At 42.3% G+C, this 12,500-nt stretch overlaps 2 protein-coding genes across 2 annotated transcripts in view; one reads left to right on the top strand and one right to left on the bottom strand.

The window, feature by feature from the left end:
* The window catches only part of polr3a (polymerase (RNA) III (DNA directed) polypeptide A), a 26,563-nt gene extending 18,939 nt beyond the window's left edge, over positions 1–7,624 (top strand). The window contains exons 22-31 of the mRNA XM_060892839.1: positions 1,260–1,346; positions 1,453–1,535; positions 3,587–3,757; positions 3,936–4,029; positions 4,141–4,233; positions 4,696–4,860; positions 4,952–5,116; positions 5,254–5,385; positions 5,465–5,597; positions 7,187–7,624. Coding sequence (XP_060748822.1) covers positions 1,260–1,346; positions 1,453–1,535; positions 3,587–3,757; positions 3,936–4,029; positions 4,141–4,233; positions 4,696–4,860; positions 4,952–5,116; positions 5,254–5,385; positions 5,465–5,597; positions 7,187–7,335 — 1,272 coding nt within the window. The 3' untranslated portion in view covers positions 7,336–7,624. The remainder of the gene's footprint in view (positions 1–1,259; positions 1,347–1,452; positions 1,536–3,586; positions 3,758–3,935; positions 4,030–4,140; positions 4,234–4,695; positions 4,861–4,951; positions 5,117–5,253; positions 5,386–5,464; positions 5,598–7,186) is intronic.
* Positions 1–12,500, bottom strand: part of LOC132861382 (annexin A4-like) — a 175,256-nt gene that overhangs the window by 61,226 nt on the left and 101,530 nt on the right. The window lies entirely within an intron of this gene.

The following is a 12,500-nucleotide window of genomic DNA, read 5'->3' as shown; positions in this document are numbered from 1 at the left end:
TGTGCGTGTGTGTGTTTGCGTGTGTGTGTGTATGCGTGTGTGTGTAAAAGGACTGGATTAAAAGAAGTAGCTGATAATGAGCATGGCTGTGTTTTGGCCTCGTCTAATCAGCTGGGATTTCTTTTTTTTAACGTTCTTCAGTTCTTTTCTTTTTAAGGCTAATTAGAGGTTTTGTCGTGTTGCTATAGCGATAACTGCAGGTTCAGCTTACACACGTTTATTCGACAAACTAACAGACATTTGGTGCATGTTTGTTCTTTACTTTTAGTGACAAACTAGAGGATAAAAACTTTCTACATTAGTCTGTGAGCTTCAGCAGTCAGTGTGTGTTCACTAGTGTTAACACAAATGTGTCATTAGTGTTACAGAAAAAAGTGTCACTGATACACAATGTTAGAAATGTAAGGTATAAAATCTGAAAAAATGCATGTGGTGATTCATTGATTCGTGAATCATCTTGCTAGTGATTCATTTGGTTCTTTTTTTTAATTCTTTTTCTTGTTTTGAAAGAATTTTGTTTTTATGAGAAATTGTTTTTGATCTAGCCCAAAACACACACACACACACACACACACACACACACACACACACACACACACACACACAGAACTGTACTTGACATTGTGTTATTAAAAGCATGATTAATGCAGTGTGTTGTAGTTCACAGTGAGTTAAACCTGTTCCAAATGATTCCCTACACCCTGTTCATTACCCCCGCACCCTGTTCATTACCCCCGCACCCTGTTCATTACCCCTACAACCTGTTCATTACCCCTACACCCTGTTCATTACCCCCGCACCCTGTTCATTACCCCCGCACCCTGTTCATTACCCCTACAACCTGTTCATTACCCCTACACCCTGTTCATTACCCCTGCACCCTGTTCATTACCCCTACACCCTGTTCATTACCCCCACACCCTGTTCATTACCCCTACACCCTGTTCATTACCCCTACACCCTGTTCATTACCCCCACACCCTGTTCATTACCCCTACACCCTCTCACTCTCACTCTATTTTCTACACCTTGTACTCAGTAACACGTTCTACACTTTTTCTTGACTAATGTATGACCTGTGTGTAGAAATGTTCAGGATATGTTTTTAGTCCAAAAGATATTTTCTGATAGTGAACATTGTGTTTGATGAGAATTCTATTTATTTGTGTGTGTGTGTGTGTGTGTGTGTGTGTGTGTGTGTGTGTGTGTGTGTGTGTGTGTGTGTGTGTGTGTGTGTGTGTGTGTGTGTCCAACTTTAGGAAATTAAAAAATTTATCAACAGCGTGTCGGAGAAAATCAAGAAAACCAGAGACAAGTACGGCATAAATGATAACGGATCCACAGAGGTGTGTGTTTGTGTTTTGTATATCTGTGTGTGTGTTTTTGTCTGCCCGTGTGTGTGTTTGTGTGTGCACTCAATCAGCTCTTTCCTTGTTTTTATCTGTCCTTCAGCCTAAGGTTTTGTACCAGCTGGACAGAATCACTCCCACACAACTGGGGAAATTTCTGGAAACATGCAGGGATAAGTACATGAGGTAGTGTGTGTTTATTGGGATGTGTGTGTGTGTGTGTGTGCGCGTATGTGGAAGGACTTGTGAGGGTGGTTAGCCGAAAGCATCCAGACATCTCAGTTCACCAAACACACTATGCCCATGAACCCTCTAGATCTTCTCCTGCACCTTTTGATCGATGTAGGTGTGATGGATCATAAAGAACCAAAAGATCTCTCAGGTTCTGTGGTGTGAGACCATTAAGTGCTTTATAGGTTAATAATAGTGTTTTATAATCAATGTGAAACTTGACTGGAAGCCAATACAATGAAGATAAGATCAGGGTGATATGTTCATATCTTCTGGTTCTAGTTAGGACTCTAGCTGCTGTGTTCTGGACTAACTGGAGCTTGTTTATGCTCCTACTGGAACATCCAGACAGTAAAGCATTACAATAATCCAACCTAGAGGTAACAAACACATGAACTAGTGTTTCTGCATCATATAATGACATCATATTTCTTATCTTAGTGATATTTCTGAGATGAAAGAAGACTAACATTGTGGTATTATTTATGTGAGCTTCAAATGAGAGACCGGTATCAATAATCACACTGAGGTCTTTTACTGCTGCACATGATGTAATAGAAAGACCATCCAGAGTTACTCTGTAATCAGAAAGCTTACTTCTGTCTGTCTGTGGTCCTGGTACAAGAACTTCTGTGTGTCAGAGTTAAACAGGAGGAAGTTAGTAAGAGTCTACTGTCTAATGTCCTTCACACCATCTTCAATCTTATTAAACTGGTGACTCACATCTGACTGAGCTGAAACATACAGCTGTGTGTCATCAGTGTAACAGTGGAAGTTAATACCATGTTTATTAATAATTGCACCAAGTGGTAACATATATAGGGAGAAAAGTAATGGGCCTAAAACTGAACCTTGTGGAACACCGAACATTACCTTAGTTTGTTTAGAGTGGTCACCATTTAGATCTACAAACTGATATCGATCTGTTAAATAAGACCTGATCCAGGAGAGAGCTGTCGCTTTAACACCAACAACATGTTCTAGTCTATTAAGTACAATAACATGGTCAATGGTATCAAAAGCTGCACTAAGATCAAGTAACACAGCAAAGAGACACAACCCTGATCAGAGACCAGTAACAGGTCATTTACCACTTTAACCAGCGCCGTCTCTGTGCTATGATGAGGCCTAAATCCTGACTGATACAGTTCATGATTATTATTACTATGTAGATCTGAACATAACTGCTGCTGATTAACTAATTAACTTCACAAATTTCATACCAGCTGGTCAACATCAAGAGCATCGTACAACACCTAAGGATGCAGATCCTGCAGTCAGCTTGGTAAGAAGCTTGTGTTTCCCCCAGAAATATTGTCTACAACGCTTCAGCCAGACATGGTCCTGTGGTCTCCAACAACAAAGCTGGCTTATGTTGTGGAATTTACAGTAGCATCCCAAAATGACTGGAAGCCGAAGCATCCCAAAATGGATGGAAGACCAGAATCTTCCCAGTGGAGGTGGGGTGCAGGGGATTTGTTGCAACATCTCCCACCAGTTTGCTGAGGAGAATAGGGGTGAAGGGTCGCTCTCTCCAACAGGCCATCAAGTCAATGTCAAGTGCTGCTGAAAAAATCAGTAACTGGCTCTGAAACTGTCAGGACCTCATCTGGGCAGCAAGGTAGAGACAGATGGTATGGGGTCAGGAGTAGGTCTGGCTCAGGGAGAACGCATAGCCATCAGGGATATAGAGGGTATCTCATGGAGGGGGGTGTACCTGGGATGATGGGTACACTGTTGAGCCTTATGGTGACGAAATGTCGGTGAAGCAGGATGTCCACCTGATGACCCTAATGACATAACTTACCCTCCTTTTTTTACCACTCAACACTGATTATCTATCTGACACACTACTATCAAGAGTTTCCTTCTGAAGAGATTGAAACATCTAGTTCTATTAGCTTTACTACAGAGTGTGTGTGTGTGTGTGTGTGTGTGTGTGTGTGTGTGTGTGTAAAACTATCTATATATCTATCTCTATATATATGCTGATTTATTGTGTACAGAGCTCAGATGGAGCCCGGGTCAGCCGTGGGTGCTCTGTGTGCTCAGAGTATCGGAGAACCTGGCACTCAGATGACCCTGAAGACCTTCCACTTTGCAGGTGTGGCGTCGATGAACATCACTCTGGGGGTCCCACGAATCAAAGAAATCATCAACGCCTCAAAGAACATCAGGTTAATGCTGCTTTCATTCTCTGCAACATGAACATAAACATAACGATCTGATTACTTTAATAAAGATTTTCCTCTAGAAGATGAGAAGAACCGCTGTGAAGATCAACACACTGCTGAAGTCTTTGATGTGATGGTTCTCTTCTCCTTCTCCTTTTAATCATGATCTCATCCCTGACAGCACACCCATCATCACTGCTCACCTGGACACACAGGACGACGCAGACTTCGCTCGACTGGTGAAGGGCAGGATTGAGAAAACACTCCTTGGAGAGGTCTCACACACACACACACACACACAGCTCCTAACTGTCACACTCCTTATCATTCAGTGTGCTGTAATACACACAGGTCTAACACAAGTGTGTGTGTGTGTTGGATTTTAGATATCAGAGTACATAGAGGAGGTGTTTCTGCCCGATGACACTTTCATCCTGGTTAAACTTTCACTTGAGAGGATCCGCCTGCTCAGACTGGAGGTAACACACACACACACACACACACACACACACACACACACACACACACACAGAGACACAGACAAACACACACAGACGCACACACATGCGCGCACACACAGACACACACAGACATAGACACACACAGTTTTACACACACAAACACGCACACACACAGTTTTGCACACACACGCACACACACACAGACACACACACAGACCGTTTGACACACACACAGTTTTACACACACACACACACACACAGTTTTGCACACAGACGCACACAGACACACGCACACACACACACACACACACACACACAGACCGTTTGACACACACACACACACAGACCATTTTACACACACACACAAACACGCACACACACAGTTTTGCACACAGACACGCACACACACACAGACACACACACAGACCGTTTGACACACACACACACACACACACCTCTGACTGTCACCCCCCCCTGTAGGTGAATGCAGAGACAGTGAGGTACTCTATCTGTATGAGTAAGCTGAGAGTGAAGCCTGGCGATATTGCGGTTCATGGTGAGGCGGTGGTGTGTGTGTCTCCTCGGGAGAACAGCAAGAGCTCCATGTACTATGTCCTGCAGTCACTCAAACAGGAGCTACCCAAGGTACACACACACACACACAAACACACACACACACTCACGGTCTGTATGGAGATGTACCCATGTGTGTGTGCATGTCTGTGCTGTTGTGCAGGTTGTTGTTCAGGGCATTCCTGAGGTTTCCCGTGCTGTGATCCACATTGATGAGCAAAGCGGTCATCAGAAGTTCAAGTTGTTGGTGGAAGGAGATAACCTGCGTGCTGTCATGGCAACACACGGTGTCAACGGCAACCGCACCACTTCCAACAACACGTATGAGGTGTGTGTGTACATGTTTTGTCGTTCTCCTGAGTATATCTCTGTAAAAGTCTCCTGAATTTAATTTAGTTTAGAAATAATGTAATAGACAAATTCACACCACAATGTAAACGTGAATGTGTGTGTGCACGTGAGTAGGTGGAGAAGACGTTGGGTATCGAGGCTGCGAGGACGACCATCATTAACGAGATCCAGTACACGATGGTGAATCACGGCATGAGCATCGACCGGCGTCACGTCATGCTGCTCGCTGATCTCATGTCCTACAAGGTGAGGAACTGCTCAGGAACACAAGCACTTACACCTGGACTCACCTTATCCTTATTGTGTGTGTGTGTGTGTGTGTCAGGGGGAGATTCTGGGCATCACTCGCTTTGGCCTGGCTAAGATGAAGGAGAGCGTCCTGATGCTGGCCTCGTTTGAGAAGACCGCTGATCATCTGTTCGACGCTGCGTATTTCGGACAGAAAGATTCTGTGTGTGGTGAGTTTCACACTGGGGAGAGGAGGAAGTGAGAGATGGACAGATCAGTGGAGAGAGATGACTGGTTGGGAGGTATATAGGAGGAAATGGATAAATAGATAGATAGATAGATGGGGAGGAGATGGAGAGATGGCTAAATTATCTGTTTTCTTCAGTGCTGTTGTATGTAGATGGATCTCAGCACCATAAAGGGATGTAGAGCATGTTATTAAATAGGTGGATGGATTGGTGATGGAGTGATTGTAGACTAGATTGTAGACCTCCAGGGTCGGGGTTCGATTCCCACCTCCACCTTGTGTGTGTGGAGTTTACATGTTCTCCCCGTGCCTCGGGGGTTTCCTCCGGGTACTCCGGTTTCCTCCCCCAGTCCAAAGACATGCATGGTAGGTTGATTGGCATCTCTGGAAAATTGTCCGTAGTGTGTGATTGTGTGAGTGAATGAGAGTGTGTGTGTGTGTGTGTGTGTGCCCTGTGATGGGTTGGCACTCCGTCCAGGGTGTATCCTGTCTTGATGCCCAATGACGCCTGAGATAGGCACAGGCTCCCCGTGACCCGAGGTAGTTCAGATAAGCGGTAGAAGATGAGTGAATGAATGAAAGTATCAAAAGTCATTTTCTGATATTTAATGTACTTAAGTATTTGAAGTAAAAGTAAAAAGTAAAATTTCAGTGATTTTCAGTAGACATAAGAGACACTTCATCTGGTAGGAAGAATCTTTCATTCCAATGTACAGAAACATTTCTTACAAATACGACCACGTGTGTATAACGTTATCATCTTCACCCTGTTCACCACTATCTTCGGGGTGGTCATATACAACAGGGGCAGACCGACCCGCGGCTCTTTGCCTGGTTTCATGCGGCTCTTACGTTCATACAGAAGTTTGTATTTGTGTATTTTTAATATGCGTGTTCGCTTTCCTTGAGTTCAATACAGTATTTTGGTCAAACGCACATGTGAGTGGGAGGAAAATACCTCAAAGTTTCCCAGTAGGATCAAGATTATTGGAGTAAACAATTTGTGTCAAGTTCGCTCTCAAAATATCAGGGAAAAAAGGTGATGTTCATGTGTGCCCATGTGTATGATGTGCCCATGTGTATGATGTGCCCATGTGTATGATGTGCCCATGTGTATGATGTGCCCATGTGTATGATGTGCCCATGTGTATGATGTGCCCATGTGTATGATGTGGCTCTTTGCAGTAACACAGTAATGTGGCTCTTGGTCTCTGACTGGTTGGACACTCCGTCCTACTATAACAGGAGGTCCTCCAGTAGGGGCTTCTGTGGTGGTTTCAGTTGTGCTTCTGCCTCCATTAGCAACATTACTCTGAAATAGAACGTGTGGAGTGTAATGTAATCTAGGAGCAGTGATTCACCAAACCTCCCTTATTACAGTCACACACATTTCTTCTGATTTTATTTTGTAGTAACGAGTAACGAAGATGTTTAGTGGAAATATAACGGAGTAAAAGTCTACATTTTATCTGGTAAATGTAGTGGAGTAAAAGTGAAAGTTGACAAATTTAACTTTCACTCTCTCTCTCTCTCTCTCTCTCTCTCTCTCTCTCTCTCTCTCTCTCTCTGCAGGTGTATCTGAGTGTATAATTATGGGAATCCCCATGAACATTGGCACTGGTCTGTTTAAACTCTTACACAGAGCCGATAGAGAACCCAATCCTCCACAGAGAACCCTGCTGTTTGACATGGCTGACTTCCATATACCACTCGCCTCCTAACACACACACCATAACATTATTTTATGATGTGTGTGTGTGTGTATATATGAGACAGAGTACACATTAAATGTGTGTATATCACATATATATAAAATAACAATCTTTAAGGATGTTTGTTTCTATCACAGTGGATTAATTCCTGAACTTACGAGTTTAAACATTTTGCTTTAATTTAATGAAATAAAACAAATTTAGGCTTTTTGTTGTGAATGTTAAGCTTTGTGCTTCAAGTCTTCTGTGTTTTTGTGTAAATAAACCTGAATGTGAATAAAGTGTACATTAAAGAGGAGCAGTTTGGTATCTGTCCTTTTCTACACTGTAAAGAGTCTCCTCTACCTGAGGGACGCTGCGCTGGGCCTGACGCCGTGCGCCGGACCTGACGCCGTGCGCCGGACCTGACGCCGTGCGCCGGACCTGACGCCGTGCGCCGGACCTGACGCCGTGCGCCGGACCTGACGCCGTGCGCCGGACCTGACGCCGTGCGCCGGACCTGACGCCGTGCGCCGGACCTGACGCTGTGCTGGTGGATGCTGTGTGACTCATGTGGGGCTGTGTTCCCTGTGCTGGCTGATGTAGGATCTGAAATCTCTCTCAGGGATCTGAAATTTTGTTGAAATCCTCTGTATAATAAACTTGATGCTTTTCAGATTTCTGACAGCTCTGTGACTGCTCATCACTCATCACTGTCTGTGGATGTTGAGTTCATTCATTTTTCTGGAGCCACCTGATGTCCTCCAGTTCTGAGTTTATTCAATATGAAACCTTTTTAGGAGCTTTTGAGCAGTTCACCAAACCCTGGAGCACTTCCTTGCTCCTGAGCCCTCTGACGGATTTCATGCACTCTTAAGTGCTGCTTGGAACTGCCTGAGAGTCAAAGCAGAGAACATTTATTTCCACAAGAATTAGCTGAGATCTTCCTGATGAGCTACAGTGGAGTGTAAGAACAGAGCGACGGTCTTCGGTTATTCAATCCAATTTCTCTTGATTTCTAAAAGTGTGGTCACCTGTTGTGATGTTGTACAGCTGTAGCATCTTCGATACCTGAGACACACTTTATGGGCTTTAAGCAGCGATGGCTGTAGGTGTGGATCAGTCAAACCAAACTCATCAGCTTTAGGTGTTAGAAGATGGAGAACGATGGTGTTGAGTAAATAGAATGAAATCTAAAACACAATGAATTCTCACAGTTTGGGTTTAATCCAATTCCTCACACATTAAAACAGTAAAGGAACTGATCTAAACCTCAAGAAGTCCTTCATTTGTTAGTTGCTTTTAAATATCTGCCTCTGATTCTCTGCCTGTTTGCTGATGTTTCTCACAGATTATAAAATGTCTTCTGCATGACCTCTTAGGGACTCCGGTGTCTGTAGGCCTCGTTCCTTTTTAACTCCACTCTCCTTTCTATTCAACAGTAAGATAAAGAAGCAGTCTTCTGTATAGTGATTCAAACAGCTTACAGAGCCCTTGGTGCCGTGACCCGGACTCCAATGGCTCTCTAGTGCGTTACATCACAAACCAAGAGAAATGTTGCCTGGGTTTCTTTCCTCTTTCAGTATAATGAATATTTCAGTTAGGGATTAAGGGAAAGTTTTTTATTGCACCAAGTTTAAGATCCACTGAATTTAGGGAAAGATCATTATAAGACCGATTATAAAATACGACCTGCAGTGTAATTTATTCACACCTGTGAAATATAACTATTATAACTATATAATCTATCCTGGTTTTCCTCTTATCTCACAGGCAGGCAATATCACATCTCCATACACAATTCCAAATCTCCTACTGTCTTACTTAAACAGGGTGTCCCACAGGGCTCTGTTCTTGGCCCACTGCTATTCATTCTGTACATTCAGCCGCTTGGTACAGTAACATCATTCATCGACATGGTTTTAGTTATCATTGTTATGCTGATGATATTCAGTTATATACTGTTATATATACTGCCTGTTGACCAGATTCTGTTAATATAAAATCCTCACACTCCTCTTGTGTTAGCGAGTTAAAACTATGGCTACACTCAAATTTTCTTAGCCTGAATCTGGGTAAAACTGACATTCTGATAACTGGTCCTCCATCTCTAATAAAAAACAACTCTGTGGACTTTAGTCTTGATCTGGATGCTACTACGATTTCCCCCTCAGCTACTGTTAGAAATTTAGGTTTCATATTCGACCCCTCACTATACTTTGATGCCCATTTTTTCATTTACAACGCGTTGTCAAACTGCGACCTTTTATCTGCAGAAATGATGCCGAAACATTAGTACATGCTCTGATTACGTCCCGTCTCGATTACTGCAATTCACTCTTCTCTGGTCACGTTTACAGTACATACAAAACTCGGCTGCCAGAATGTTCACCTCCAATAAAAAATCTGCCCACATCACCCCTACTGTATATTATTTGATCTTCACTGCCCCCCCCCCCCCCCCCATCTTTCCGATCTTCTCTCATCCTATGTACCTTCACGATCACTCTGGTCCTCAAATTCTGAACTTCTTTGTATTCCTAGATACCCTTTATCCTCTGCAGGTGGCAGATCCTTTTCTGTCACTGCTCCAACACTATTGAACTCCCTACCCATTGCACTCAGAACCATCACCACTTTGTCTGAATTTAAATCAAGGCTTAAGACCTTTTCAACCTTCACTATCAGTAAATGCATATGTATTAGGAGTCCTTAATTTTTCTGTAATGTGGTGTATGTATCATGTACTATGTAGAGTCTTATCTCTTGTACTGTATGTTTTTGTGTATAGTCCTGTCTTCTGTTATTATCTCATGCAGCTGCATGTGATCCTTCGTCCTGGGCAAAGGACAAACATATATGTATGTTACACTTTGAAATACTGTACCTTGTATAGTGTCCTTGAGCTTGGGAAAGGCGCTATATAAATTAAACATATTATTATTATTATTATTAGCTATAAATTTAAATACATTCTCCTAAAATGTTCCTGATCTGTCAGATTGTGAGGACATCTGTACCTGGTTTCCCAGGAATCAGGAGTCTGGAATGATCTCATTCCAAATCAATTTAAAACATTTATTTTGTACAAAAGCCATTCCTCTTGATTTGTCCTGCTGAAAGTCACCTTCATCTACCTAGGACTTGTACTTAGATTCAGTTCCAGATGAAGAACAGCAGCCCTAAAGCGTGATGCTGCCACCACCGAGCTTTATCATGTGTATAGAGTTGTCTTGCTGATGTGTTGTTTTGCACCAAAAAGTTCAAGCTTGGTCTCATCAGACAATAATCATTTTTCCAGACAGTTTTGGGGAAACTGGATGTATGTTTTTGTGAAAACTGGCTGATGGCTGATGATGTGGAGGCTTGTGTCTTACCACCCTGTCTAACAGATCAGACATCTGCAGCTCCTTTAATGCTCCTGTTTGCTTCTCAAAAGTCTTCCTGACCAAATCCATCTTTGTCTTCTCATCAGTTTTTTAGGGTCGTCCTGTTCTTAGTAAGATCTCTGACCAGCACATTTTATGTACATGATTACTGCAACATTTTTTCCACTTCACTGAGCACAGAGGATCTGATTCCTGGGACATTGTGTTAGCCGTCTCCTGAGTGATAAGTTTGAACAATAAGATACTGGTGGTGATTGGGAAGCTCTTTGTAGTCCATTGCGCTTCAGTAAAATGTAACCAAGATGATATCAGGCAAAAAGAACTGGGAGTCATGACAGATTTGTACTAATGACTAAGTGCCTTTTTACACCTGGTCACTTCATGTGTTTTCTGTGATCAGATATCTACCCGATGGTAAAAAGACCAGGTCTAAATGCCCTCTATAACGTTTTGGAGACGGATATAAATCCGACAGTACAAACCCCTTCAGGAGGTGGTCTGGGACGTGTTTCAGATGAAACTGGACAGGTGTAAATGAATGTGGTTGTTCAAGCCACATACGTCAGCGCTAAACTCCTCCCAAACAGAAGTACGTCACTCAGGTGACTCACGAGTCGTGCATCGCGCCAGAAACAAATAAATGTAAACACTGTTTTTTGTAACATAAACGTTGTAACCAGTTTAATTGTCTTCTTTTTGGTTGCGTTCTGAAAACCACACACACCAAAGTGTGTTCTGTTACAATTACCCCTGAAATGAGGTAAAATATATTAGCATTTTGGGCGGGAGTAGAAAGATCGGATCGATATCCGATTCGCCGAGACGCATTTATGTGGTCTAATGTAAATGGAACAGTTTTAACAAATCAGATAGATATCAGATCAGAGACAACACATGAAGTGACCGTGTATCTCACGAGCTTGAGGATTGATGATCAACAACACAGCCACAGACCCAGTTATAAAAGGGTGTACATACTTATTTACAGTTATTTGTTTCCTGAGATGTCAGTTTGGTTTTCTGTTCACTTGGTTTCATTTTTTCATCACAAAATCCTGTTATTTAAACCTGGTCTTACACTCATGTGTACTGATCCTGAAGGAAACTGCAGAGTTAAACAGATGATTAACGCTTTAATGTTCACATGACAAGAGAGTAAAAAAAACTAAAAACAACCTTGAAGAAAATGCAGAAACAGACACAAACCAATACAGAAGGATTCTTTTTGATTATTATTACTATTTTTGGTTCATACTTTTTTATTGTTATGCCATGAGTGGAGTGAAACATTTCTGTGTCAGGGACGAGAGAATTCCTCACATTGTTCATGTAAATTTCATTAGAATCAAAGCCAAATTCCTGAGTTTTTATTAATTCATATTAATAAGATATTGATGATCATCTCGTGGTTCCTGCTCGGTTCCTGAGAGGTGTTTATGGTGTTACAGGCGTGTGGGATCTCAGTGACTTCTGAAGTGACTTCTCATCATGTTCAGTACTTTGATTTCCATCAGTTTTATCATTCAGTAGTCAGTCAGTCAACCATCCGTCAGTTCCTTTACTTCCGTGTAAACAAGCAGAAGTGAAGCCGCTGAGGCCTGAGACATAAAACCCCTGACAGCACTTTTATAACTTAGAACTTACTCCCTCATGGGATTATTATGGCATGCTGTATTTCTAAGCTGCTCTCTGAAACATTACTAATAAATTTCACACTAAAGACATTTTATTTAACACTTCAGGAACCCTGGAAATAATAAGCAGTCAAAAAAAACAACAGAAAAATAAAAACAGTTAAAACTAAAT

The sequence above is a fragment of the Tachysurus vachellii genome, chromosome 2, assembly GCF_030014155.1.
Source record: "Tachysurus vachellii isolate PV-2020 chromosome 2, HZAU_Pvac_v1, whole genome shotgun sequence".
In the NCBI taxonomy this organism is placed as follows: Eukaryota; Metazoa; Chordata; class Actinopteri; order Siluriformes; family Bagridae; genus Tachysurus; species Tachysurus vachellii.
Note: the sequence above shows the minus strand (reverse complement) of the source record. Positions and strands in the feature narration are given on the sequence as shown.